This window comes from Oncorhynchus nerka, linkage group LG4 (assembly GCF_034236695.1).
Source record: "Oncorhynchus nerka isolate Pitt River linkage group LG4, Oner_Uvic_2.0, whole genome shotgun sequence".
Lineage (NCBI taxonomy): Eukaryota > Metazoa > Chordata > Actinopteri > Salmoniformes > Salmonidae > Oncorhynchus > Oncorhynchus nerka.
Window position 1 is genome coordinate 59,036,058 of NC_088399.1, and position 13,495 is coordinate 59,049,552.

Consider the following 13,495-nt stretch of genomic DNA (forward strand, 5'->3'; position numbering starts at 1 on the left):
TTTAAAAATCACTCCTTACTCTTTAATTATGGATGAAAAAAAGTACAAGATCATATCACAACAACGACATCCTTCACAGAACCATATATTCTCCGGACCAATATATATACATTTACATGATCAGAAGATGCCTTGACAGGAACGTAAACTAAATGATGAGTGGAATGTTGAAGGCGGTAGGTTGCCCAGCGATTAAGAGCGATGGGCCAGTAACTGAAAGGTCGAATCCCGAGCTGACAAATCTGTTGATGTGCCCTTGAGCAAAGAACTTAACCCTACTTGCTCCTGTAAGTTGCTCTGGATAAGCGTATCTGCTAAATTACTCAAATGCAAACCATAAAACCCATTGATTTCCTACTAAAATCAATATGATAAGTTACTAAATCTGCTCACATTTGGGGTAATATGGAAATAGATTCCTACCCTGGAAGGGGGCTGGCAAATGAAATTCACGATCATGTACACATCATTAGAGGGTTCTAAAAACCATTTCAAAATAATCAGTGGGAGCAACCAGGAACAAGCTAATGATCCAACCGAGTGCTTATCCATAATGGTATGTCACTCACTCCAAACTCCCATCTTGAACATAAAAAACCCACCCATATCAATGCCTGTTTTAACCAAATTATATTTTCCAAACACTTAAAAGCTGCAGCATGTAACTTTTTAGGTAACCCGACCAAAACCACATAGAAATATGAGTTATAGAAAGCAAGCAACTCATCGAAAGCAAGTCTAGGAAGCAGTAGATATGTTCTACGTGCGCTATTTCTATGACTCCCTTAAGTTTCATTTTGTGGCTTTTACTTTTGGGTTTGTACACCAGTTTCAAACAGCTGACAATATATTTCACAGTGGTTTAAATGGTAGAATGATTATCTATGCTATACATTGCTTGTTTTGTCACAAACTAAAATTAGGCAAACTATTAGAATTTTAGCAACCAGAAAATGGTAAGCAATTTCTGCATATTGCACCTTTAACCATTACATAAATTGTCCATGATGACATTCCCCTTTCCCCAGATTATCTATTTTCTTTGTCTGTTGCCTCTTCTCCCTCAGTGTGGGTCTTCTGGTGTGCCTTTAGGTTGCTCTCCCGGCCAAAGGTCTTGCCGCAGGTGGGGCAGTTGTGTTGGCCGTAGCCGTGAGCCATGGCCATGTGGGCTTTGAGCTGCTCCGGTCGAGTATAGCTCTCTTCACACTCAGAGCAGGGGTGAGTCTTGAGAGGTGGCCGCCTGTGCTTCTCCTTCTTGTGGGCCCGGAGAAGGGCAACAGAGGAGAACATGAGGTCACACTCAGATTCAGGACAGGGAATTTGGAGCTCCTCCTTATGGGGTAGACCTGGTCGTTTCCCTCCTTTTGCCACAAGCTCCTCTCCCCCATCGTCAGCTTTCCCACTCTTCTCTCCATTAGCTGCCTCTCGCTCAGCAGACTTTGGCTCAGCCACAGACACTTTCTTGGGAGGGCTTCCGCGTGTTTTGGCTGGGACTTTTGCGTCGCAATGCCGATGACCCACAAAGTTCTCCTGGTGCAGCACAAGCTCCACCTCCATCTCAAACCTGCGTCCGCACTTGCCACAACGATGAGTCTTGGTATCATCATCCTCCTCTTCCATCAGCTGGGGGTGCTGGGTGAGGCAGTGGGTGTGTAACTGGTTTGGGCACCGCAATACCATGCCACAGTTCTTGCACGCACACTGACGCTCCTTGCACAGCTGTCGCCGGTGGACTGTCAACTGTGAGAGACATCAAGTGACAAAAAATTACAAAGAGGTTCAGGCAGGGTTTCCGTTATGAAAATGTAGCGCCAGACATTCGCCTGGCAGCATTTTAATTTACCCGACATTTAAAAAAGGTACCGGACCCATATGCATTGGTTGGGTAATATGATTAGGGCTTCCACCTACGATTCTTAGAATGACAGAAAACACATTTAGTTTATGGTAATTCATCTTAACAGAACATGCAACGGGGTGCCTTATTCTTACCGAACTCCCATGAGCAATCTGAAGATATTAGAATACATAGACGGCGCGTCCATAAGGCTCGGGGAAGCTGAGCTTTACCAAAAGTTAATTGAATTTCCAAAATGATACATCCTAATTAGCATACTGTCTATACAGAAATACATTCAATGATTCAAAATAGGCTACTACACCAGAAAGCATGATTTTGCCATAGAGGATCATTAACTTATTTAAAAATCAAAAGCTGTTGATTGTTTAAAATGACATAGCCTACAGTCGGAAGGGCCCGCAATTTGGGTGATTGACAAGTTGAAACTGTCAGTGAAAAGCATAGAGACCCAGCCAGGCAGACCATAATATTTAAAAATACAATTGCAGAAAAACTGTTTGGAAAACAAATGGCTATTGCTGTAAAGAGAAGACAATGGAAAGTCTCCAATCTGTCTTTTAGTTATGAAAATGTTAAACTTAATTAAGCAAAGAGTAGCCTATCTTATTGGCACCAGCAAAGAATATTGGCCATGTCCTCAGTAAGTGTCCATATTTACTGTCTTTATCATTGGGTTAGTGCCACTTCTTGTTTAATACAATAATTTCTCCTTCAGGTTAGATGGATGTCAAATTGTATTTGTGTCTCTCCTTTTCATAGGCCTAATATATGACTCGGACAATGTTGTTTTTATTGATCTGTTTGTTAGTGTCAGCAGAGAAGGTTACCCTGTAATTTGTGTCATATTAAAGAAGATTCTGCTCATGTCTCCAGTCATATAAAGGGTCACAATCACAGTATTTTCAGTATAGAGTTATTAGCAGCAATATTTTGTGGTCTCAAGCCAGTGAGTTCATTAACATTCTTCATCAATAATATTGTCAAAATAGTTTTCTTGAAAATGGTGGGAATGTTGTTCTCCTGTCATAAAATTGCTACATTTACTATCAATACAGCATTAAAAATAGTTTTCCAGATTCTATTTTGGCGATTATTTTTCGCAAAGCAAATATTCGGTCGTGGCAGACTACCTGGTTCAATTTGGGTCCCGAGGCAAAACCAGCTGAGAACCACTGGCCTATAGTCTAGGCCTACTCTAAACAATGATTGAGTTATACTTCTAGACAAAAAGTATGACAATGAAAACTAGGAATAGTAGGCCATGACTATCTTACAAGTATTTACAATATACCAATTAAACACTGGAGTGATAGATGTGCAGAAGATGAATGTGCCTTATAGAGATACTGGGGTGCAAAGGAGCAAGATAAATAAATACAGTATGGGGATGAGGTAATTGGACGGGCTATTTACAGATGGGCTATGCCCATCATGCGACAGAGATGAAAATATCTGTTCGAAATTTAGAAAGAGAGAAGATCTAAATACGCAACAACTAGCATGAGTAGCTAATATGAATAGGATTGTGACTTTGGATACTGAACAATGAAAGAAAGTTTATTAAAAAAACTAGTAGAACATGAGAGAAAAAGGCTACAATGGCATATGGAGGACTATAAAATAATTGTCTGCACGTTTTATTGGATTTTGGCTTGGCTACATTGAAGCAAGGTAAGACATGCCTCATAATATGTAGTAAAATGTTCAGGTTTCACACAATTAAGTATATCTTTTTCAAATGCATACTGCCTCCAGCCCATTGCAAAGTGGTGTGTGGTGCACTGAAGCCTAACTAGGTGTCTATGCACTTGAATGGTGAATGAGAAGCATGCTTCAATTACCATTTGAGAAATAAAATAAATAAATGTTTAATCGTGGCCATTGTTTTTGTTGTTGGCTTTTTTTTACCTTTAGAATTGTTGCACAATGATTGGGCATATTAAAGCACGTTTCAATCCAACAGCAACAAAGTTGTTTGAGCTCTCACACTATATCAACTGGTATTTCAATCAATGAATAGGCTAAAATGCATCATTTAGCAATGGATTTATTTATTTTTTCGGACAATTGACCGGGAAATGTACTTATCTGCTCTTTTTTTTTCGCAGCCAAAAGTTGGCTATTACTGGCTAACAGAAATCCTGGGCTCAGGCCACCTTGAGGAAACAAACATGGAGACAGAGGCACCAATAGACAACAGAAGGTAGATGCACTAGAGAGATTTACTTGACCTTCTATAAATGGTATTTCAATGCTTGGTTTTTAAATGTGATACGCAACTCCGGAATGTATGTCCGTTATTATAGTTTACTCCATTTGCTACTCGAGTTGCCTTTCTCCCTCTCCTCCTACTGCATGCCGCTTCACACACCTAGCCCCTCCCCGTCACTCAATGAGAAAGCAGTTGCTCCACAATGGAGTCATGAGTACTTTCTTGCTGTTCACTCTGACGCCTGCATGGTCAGATAGATGCAAAAATATGTTGGTGAGAACAATGGTGCTTTCCACAAGCGTTCTATAATTACAATATTTGTTTGTGTGTGTGTATCTTACTTTCTGCAAACTACTGTCTGGTAGTTTGTCTTAGCAAGTTGTAAATAAATCACTAGCCGCTAATGTTAATCGCTAGTTAGCTGGATAAATGTACTAAGAGTCAGAGCAAACGTAACTAGCTAATATAGCCTAGTTAGTACCAGTGCTGGTGTATGCCAAGATATGTTGTTTTTCCAACCGTATCTTTTAAATCAGATAAGAATTATATTGGTGAAGCATGAATATGTTAGCTAGCTAACTACATGAGGTAAGAAAACCTGTGATGTACCATCTAATTAGGGTCCCATGGAAAAACTAAGCAACACTTTAGTCCCTACCCTGTCAATAATAACTCCCTGACTTATTCATTTGTTGCCATGTCAAACTATGTATTCAAGGTGGTGCTCACTATACTCATTATATTTCCATGATTCCAACAGTTCACCAATTAACTAGGCCTAGATTTTTTGCCAATATCATGCAACCCTGCGTGGCAATGCGTAAATGATAAAAGTGCAGGAAATGCAGAAATTGATAAATTATTTTGGTTTGAAATTGCATTCAAAAAATCAGATTGATAAAGCGCCATTGAAATCACTTAAATTACGCAAGATTTTAGTTCTGGGTTAAATGAGATTACTGGGGCACTTACACTTAACTAAAAGTCATTACAGACTAAAACTTTACACCTTCCATTGAAAGACCACTCTCACCTCAGAGAAAGTCCGGAAGCTTCCCTGGCAGTGGGTGCAGCGGAAGAGCTTGTCTTCCAGGCTGTGTGAGGCCTGGTGCTGCGTCAGCTCCTCAGAGGAGGAGAAGGTACGATCGCACACATAACAGGTGAACAGCGTATCTGTCTGCAGAATAACATAAAACAGCAAATAATTAACAGTGTCTTAGTTATGCTGTGCATATAGGCCTACAGCATTTTGCTGTGTGCTTTGCAGCTACGGGGTGAAGTTTCCCCTAGGTACATCGTACAGTCGTAGAATCAGCTCCCCCTACCCCCAAAATCTTAAACTTAATCACTACTGAGGAAAACGCTAAACTCACCCAAAACCAGCATCTAGGGGCAACTTCACCCTACTCTTGCATTTATTTTCTCCGTTCCATACCTGCTGGAGCGACTGCTTGTATTCCTCACGGTGGCTCTTCCTCATGTGTCTCTCCTTGGACTTGGCATCACAGAATGTAATGAAGCACTGAAAACACTGTACACTGTCATGCTGATCTGCAATAAGAGGAGATTTATTTATTTAATCTTTATTAACTAGGCAAGTCAGTTAAGAACAAATTCTTATTTACAATGACGGCCTAGGAACAGTGGGTTAACTGCCTTGTCCAGGGGCAGAACGACAGATTTTTACCTTGTCAGCTCGGGGATTCGATCTTGCAACCTTTCCAATTACTGGCCCAACGCTCTAACCACTAGGCTACCTGACGCACCAATACTGCACCCGAAATTCATACATATGAACAACGATCTGAAATAATAAAATGAGTGCTTACAGGGTTGGAGAGCAGGGACAGTCTGTGGTTTGATGATGGATGCTGTGGTACTGGTCATCACCTCTTCCCCCACAACAACCTGCTCTATATCCAACATAACGTTACCGAACTCCATTTTGACACCTGAATCCACCCAGCAAAACAAAAAAGTTTAGCTGGAACCAAAATATAGGAATCATATACGGGAATACATTCATATCTACAGCATGGTCTTATTTTACTCTTACATGCTTACCACACTGGCCACGTCACGTGCGCGAGCGTTGCAAAATACATTTACACATACATGTTATTCAATCATTTGTATTTATGGATCCCCATTAGCTGCTGCAGCTACTCTTCCTGGGTTCCAGCTAAATTAAGGCAGTTTATACAATTTTAAAAACATTACAATAAATTAACAGATTTCACAACACACTGTGTGCCCACAGGCCCCTACTTCACCACTACCACATATCTGCAGTACAAAATCCATGTGTACATGTGTATGTTATTGTGTGTGTGAATGCATGTGTCTGTGCCCATGTTTGTGTTGATTCACAGTCCCCGCTGTTCCATAAGGTGTATTTTTATCTGGTCATTTTAATCTAATTTTACTGCATCAGTTACTTGATGTGGGATAGAATTCCATGTAGTCATGGATCTGTGTAGTACTGTGCACCTCCCATAGTCTGTTCTGGACTTGCAGACTGTGAAAAGACCTATTGTAGCATGGGTGTCAGAGCTGTACGCCAGTAGTTCAAACAGACAGCTCTGTGCATTCAACCTCCTCCACTTTGAGCCAGGAGAGATTGACATTAATAGTAGCTCCCTGTGTACATCCAACTGTTCTGAGCCAAATGCAATTTTCCTTAGTCCCTTTTTGTGGCACCTGATAACATGACTGAACAATAGTCCAGGTGCGACAAAACCTGCCTTGTTGATTGCACCTCCACTGCTCACGCGCATCTGTGTAGCCAGGCGCTAAAACAGAACCTGGTTCTATTGTGACGCTTAAAGCGTTGCAAGTCCCGCTTCTCCCATCTCCTCATTGGTGTTAAGGATCACATACCCACGTGGGTGATTGAACGACGAACTGAGGTCCACACACAGTCCAGTGTGTTCGTAAATTCAATCTGGAGTGCGCTCTGGCCGTTCATAAATTCATCAATTATTCTGTGCTATGGCACTCAGACTTTATAGCCAGAGTTAATTTACGAACCCACCCTTAATGTTAATTGGAAACTAATAGCTAGCAAATGTGAAGCTTTGGGTATTTGTTTCAATAACTACCCAGCTACAACTAATTAGTAAAAATGCGCTGTGGCTCAAATGATTGGGGAACATAATTATGATTTAGCGTGCTAGCTGGGAAGGCTGGCGGGCTTTGCCATCGCGGAATTATGAGGGCAAGAGAGGTACAACAAATCAGATATTCAGTTACCTAACAAACATTTACTATTTGTTTTACAGAACAGTAAAGAAAAGGGCAATGACAACTAACCAGAAACTCGGCAAATATAACAAGCAAAGTAGCTAAAACTTTAGTCAAGCAATGCAGACAAAACAAACGCGAGGGGGGAAAAAATAAGATAGCAGACATTTTCCGAGACCATGCTAAAATAGTATTATAATGTTGTCTTAGGTGTTCATGAAAGTGTTTTTTAAATCATTTGGGTATGAACATGAAAAGCCGAGGTAAAAATAAATGTACAAATGTATACTTATAACGAGCTACAACCGTTGCTTACCTTTGAAAGTATCCAACGATGCACTGCTGTGAAGTACTTCCAGGTCACGAATGTTTGGAATCCTTCAGAATAAAAGTGCTGTCCTGTATACGTTGTAAAATAATAATTAGGGCAATGAAGGAACTATCGAACGATTTTATACTAGTTATTAAACAAATAATAATTACAAGTATTTCTATAAGATATTATGTCATTCATTTTTATTTATTTTTCATATTGGACATACATATTGAGTATGGTGCAATAAATTATAGGAGTACACAAACTAAAAATATTGTTGACCATTTAGCTGATTGGCCTTTAAGGGCCGCAGAATGAGTAGCGATGCTCCTTTGGTTGTATACTGTGGATTTGGAAACTAGAGGTGCTCCTGATTCAAATGGAAACCAACTTTTACTGCGACACAATGTACAGGGAAGGGGCACAACTTTGGTTTTAGAAGGGTGGGGGCATAACATCTATATATATATTTTTTTTTCATCCAGTCTGATAAACACTCCAAATAGCCTACTCGACCACTCGGAGGCGTCCGCATGGTCCTAAAGCACACATTTGCCTTGTTTTGAATCACATTCCAATGATAAAAATAGGGAGACAAAAATGTAATTTCAGAATGTGAAGGGGGACATGCCCCCCCCCCCCTCCCATCACCAGTGAAAGTTGCACCCCTGCGGTACGGTGCAGAATGTATGTCCAATATGAAAAACGGACTGGATTTAAGCTGAAAGGCCAGTCTTTAGTTAAGGGCAGCAGAAAGAGCGGTGATGCTCCTTGAGTTGTAAACTTTGGATTTGGAAAATAAGAGGTGCTCCTGAGTAGAATAGACCCCCATCTTACTGCAACACAATGTACAGGAAATTGTATACTACGGTGCAGTATGTCCAATATGGAAAACGTACTGAACATCGTGCAATACGAATGGACTAATTAACAATTGGATTTTAAAGTTTTCTGAAATGGATTATTGTAATTATAATATTAGTATTAATATTGTTATTACTATTATTATTAATAGTAGCATTAAATACTTTTTTGTTATTTGTATTACTGTTGTTACCATGATAGCGATCTAGTGAACATTGCTTTTAAAATTCAATTCAAATGTTATTGGTCATATACACATATTTAGCAGATGTTATTGCGGTTGTAGCAAAGTGCTTGTGTTCCTAGCTCCAACAGTGCTGTTGTATCTAACAGTACAGTGGTATCTAAAAATGATTCACAACAATACACAGAAATCTAAAAGTTAAAAAAAAATGCAATTAAGAAATGTACAAATATTAGATTGAACAATTTCAAAGTGGCATTGACTAACATACAGTAGAATGGAATACAGTATGTATATATGAGATGAGAAAAGCAGTATCTAAACATGATTGAAAAATTATTAAAGTGACAAGTGTTCCATTATTAAAGTGGCCAGTGATTCCAAGTCTATGTATACAGGCATCAGCCTCAAATGGGCTAGTGATGGCTATTTAACAGTCTGATGGCCTTAAGATAGAAGCTGTTTTTCAGTCTCTAGGTCCCAGCTTTGATGCACATTTACTGACCTCGCCTTCTGGCCTTGGCTCAGGTCATTGATGTCCTTGATGATCTTTTTGGCCTTCCTTTGATACCGGGTGCTGTAGATGTCCTGGTGGGCAGACAGTGTGCCCCCGGTGATACGTTGGGAAGACCGAATCACCCTCTGGAGAGCCTTGCGGTTGTGGGCGGTGCACTTGCCATACCAGGCGGCGATACAGCCCACCAGGATGCTCTCAATTGTGCATCTGTAAAAGTTTGTGGGGCCAAGCTGAAGTCCACGATCAGCTCCTTCGTTTTGTTGACGTTGAGGGAGTGGTTATTTTCCTGGCACCACTCCGCCAGGGCCCTTACCTCCTCCCTGTAGGCTGTCTCATCATTGTTGGTAATCAGGCTTACTATTGTTGTGTCGTCTGCAAACTTGATGATTGAGTTGGAGGCGTGGGTGTCCACGCAGTCATGGGTGAACAGGGAGTACAGGAGGGGGCTGAGCACGCACCCTTGTGGGGCCCCTGTGTTGAGGATCAGTGAAGTGGAGGTGTTGTTTCCTACCTTAACCACCTGGGGGTGGCCCGTCAAGAAGTCCAGGACGCAGTTGCACAGGGTGGGGTTCAGACCCAGGGCCCCCAAGCTTAATGATGAGATTGGAGGTTACTATGGTGTTGAAGGCTGAGCTATAGTCAATGAACAGCATTCTTACATACAGTGGGGGGAAAAGTATGTAGTCAGCCACCAATTGTGCAAGTTCTCCCACTTAAAAAGATGAGAGAGGCCTGTAATTTTCATCACAGGTACACTTCAACTATGAGAGACAAAATGAGGAAAGAAAATCCAGAAAATCACATTGTAGGATTTTTAATGAATTTATTTGCAAATTATGGTGGAAAATAAGTATTTGGTCAATAACAAAAGTTTATCTCAATAATTTGTTATATACCCTTTGTTGGCAATGACAGAGGTCAAACATTTTCTGTAAGTCTTCACAAGGTTTTCACACACTGTTGCTGGTCCATTCCTCCATGCAGATCTCAAATCAAATCAAATGTATTTGTCACATACACATGGTTAGCAGATGTTAATGCGAGTGTAGCGAAATGCTTATGCTTCTAGTTCCGACAATGCAGTAATAACCAACGAGTAATCTAACCTAACAATTCCAAAACTACTACCTTATACACACAAGTGTAAAGGGATAAAGAATATGTACATAAAGATATGAATGAGTGATGGTACAGAACGGCATAGGCAAGATGCAGTAGATGGTATCGAGTACAGTATATACATATGAGATGAGTATTGTAGGGTATGTAAACAAAGTAGCATAGTTTAAAGTGGCTAGTGATACATGTATTACATAAAGATGCAGTAGATGATATAGAGTACAGAATGTACATATACATATGAGATGAATAATGTAGGGTATGTAAACATTATATTCAGTAGCATTGTTTAAAGTGACTAGTGATATATTTTACACCAATTCCCATCAATTCCCATTATTAAAGTGGCTGGAGTTGAGTCAGTGTGTTGGCAGCAGCCACTCAATGTTAATGGTGGCTGTTTAACAGTCTGATGGCCTTGAGATAGAAGCTCCTCTAGAGCAGTGATGTTTTGGGGCTGTTGCTGGGCAACACGGACTTTGGCGTGGATCTCCCTCCAAATAATTTCTATGGGGTTGAGATCTGGAGAATGGCTAGGCCACTCCAGGACCTTGAAATGTATTTATTTATTTTTCACCTTTATTTAACTAGGTAGGCTAGTTGAGAACAAGTTCTCATTTGCAACTGCGACCTGGCCAAGATAAAGCGTAGCAATTTGACACATACAACAACACAGAGTTACACATGGAATAAACAAAACATACAGTCAATAATAGAGTAGAACAAAAGAAAACAAAAAAGTTGTCTATATACAGTGAGTGCAAATGAGGTAAGTTAAGGAAATAAATAGCCCATGGTGGCGAAGTAATTACAATATAGCAATTAAACACTGGAATGGTAGATCGGCAGAAGATGAATGTGCAGGTAGAGATACTGGGGTGCAAAGGAGCTAAATAAATACATAAATACCAGTATGGGGATGAGGTAGGTAGATAGATGGGCTGTATACAGATAGGCTAAGTACAGGTGCAGTGATCTGTAAAATGCTCTGACAGCTGGTGCTTAAAGCTAGTGAGGGAGATGTGAAACTCCAGCTTCATACATTTTTGCAATTCATTCCAGTCAAGGGCAGCAGAGAACTGGAAGGAAAGATGACCAAAGGAGGAATTGGCTTTGGGGGTGACCAGAGAGATATACCTGCTAGAGCGCGTGCTACGAGTGGGTGCTGCTATGGTGACCAGTGAGCTGAGATAAGGCGGGGCTTTACCTAGCAGAGACTTGTAGATAACCTGTAGCCAGTGGTTTTGGCGACGAGTATGAAGCGAGGGCCAACCAACGAGAGCGTACAGGTCGCAATGGTGGGTAGTATATGGGGCTTTGGTGACAAAACGGATGGCACTGTGATAGACTGCATCCAGTTTGTTGAGTAGAGTGTTGGAGGCTATTTTATAGATGACATCACCGAAGTCGAGGATCGGTAGGATGGTCAGTTTTACGAAGGTATGTTTGGCAGCATGAGTGAAGGATGCTTTGTTGCGATATAGGAAGCCGAGTCTAGATTTAATTTTGGATTGGAGATGCTTAATGTGAGTCTGGAAGGAGAGTTTATAGTCTAACCAGACACCCAGGTATTTGTAGTTGTCCACGTATTCGAAGTCAGAGCCGTCCAGAGTAGTGATGCTGGACAGGCGAGCAGGTGCGGGCAGCGATCGATTGAAAAGCATGCATTTAGTTTTACTTGCGTTTAAGAGCAGTTGGAGGCCACGGGAAAGGAGAGTTGTATGGCATTGAAGCTCGTCTGGAGGTTAGTTAACACAGTGTCCAAGGAGGGGCCAGAAGTATACAGAATGGTGTCGTCTGCGTAGAGGTGGATCAGAGAATCACCACCAGCAAGAGCAACATCATTGATGTATTCAGAAAAGAGAGTCGGCCCGAGAATTGAACCCTGTGGCACACCCATAGAGACTGTCAGAGGTCCAGACAACAGGCCCTCCGATTTGACAAACTGAACTCTATCAGAGAAGTAGTTGGTAAACCAGGCGAGGCAATCATTTGAGAAACCAAGGCTGTCGAGTCTGCCAATAAGAATGTTGTGATTGACAGAGTCGAAAGCCTTGGCCAGGTCGATGAATACGGCTGCACAGTAATGTCTCTTATCAATGGCGGTTATGATGTCGTTTAGAACCTTGAGCGTGGCTGAGGTGCACCCATGACCAGCTCTGAAACCAGATTGCATACCGGAGAAGGTATGGTGGGATTCGAAATGGTCAGTAATCTGTTTGTTAACTTGGCTTTCGAAGGCCTTAGAAAGACAGGGTAGGATAGATATAGGTCTGTAGCAGTTTGGGTCTAGAGTGTCACCCCCTTTGAAGAGGGGGATGACCGTGGCAGCTTTCCAATCTTTGGGAATCTCAGACGATACGAAAGAAAGGTTGAACAGGCTAGTAATAGGGGTTGCAACAATTTCGGCAGATCATTTTAGAAAGAGAGGGTCCAGATTGTCTAGCCCGGCTGATTTGTAGGGGTCCAGATTTTGCAGCTCTTTCTGAACATCGGCTATCTGGATTTGGGTAAAGGAGAAATGGTGGGGGCTTTGGCGGGTTGCTGTGGAGGGTGCCGGGCAATTGACCGGGGTAGGGGTAGCGATGTGGAAAGCATGGCCAGCCGTAGAGAAATGCTTATTGAAATTCTCAATTATAGCTGATTTATCGGTGGTGACAATGTTTCCTAGCCTTAGAGCAGTGGGCAGCTGGGAGGAGGTGCTCTTATTCTCCATGGACTTTACAGTGTCCCAGAACTTTTTTGAGTTAGTACTACAGGATGCAAATTTCTGTTTGAAAAAGCTTGCCTTAGTTTTTCTAACTGCCTGTGTATATTTGTTCCTAACTTCCCTGAAAAGTTGCATATATCACGGGGGCTATTCGATGCTAATGCAGAACGCCACAGGATGTTTTTGTGCTGGTCAAGGGCAGACAGGTCTGGCGTGAACCAAGGACTATATCTATTCCTAGTTCGACATTTTTTGAGAGGGGCATGCTTATTTAAGATGGTGAGGAAGGCACTTTTGAAGAATAGCCAGGCATCGTCTTACTTACGGGATGAGGTCAATGTGATTCCAGGATACCCCGGCCAGGTCGATTAGAAAGGTCTGCTCGCAGAAGTGTTTCAGGGAGCGTTTGATAGTGATGAGGGGTGGTCGTTTGGTCACAGATCCATTACGGATGCAGGCAATGACGCAG

At 41.5% G+C, this 13,495-nt stretch overlaps 1 protein-coding gene across 2 annotated transcripts; it reads right to left on the bottom strand.

The window, feature by feature from the left end:
• On the bottom strand, positions 1–7,719 carry LOC115128278 (oocyte zinc finger protein XlCOF28-like). Of its 2 annotated transcripts, none has more exons than XM_029657975.1 (5): positions 7,633–7,719; positions 5,903–6,025; positions 5,509–5,624; positions 5,107–5,250; positions 1–1,740 (listed from the first exon to the last, which is right to left on the bottom strand). In XM_029657975.1, the coding sequence occupies exons 2-5, from the start codon at positions 6,015–6,017 to the stop codon at positions 1,030–1,032; spliced, it is 1,086 nt and encodes a 361-aa protein (XP_029513835.1). In that variant the 5' UTR covers positions 6,018–6,025; positions 7,633–7,719; the 3' UTR covers positions 1–1,029. The 2 variants fall into 2 exon arrangements, with proteins under 2 accessions (XP_029513835.1, XP_029513834.1); XM_029657974.2 differs by lacking the exon at positions 7,633–7,719 and adding an exon at positions 6,954–7,626.
• Positions 7,720–13,495: the final 5,776 nt, after the last annotated feature.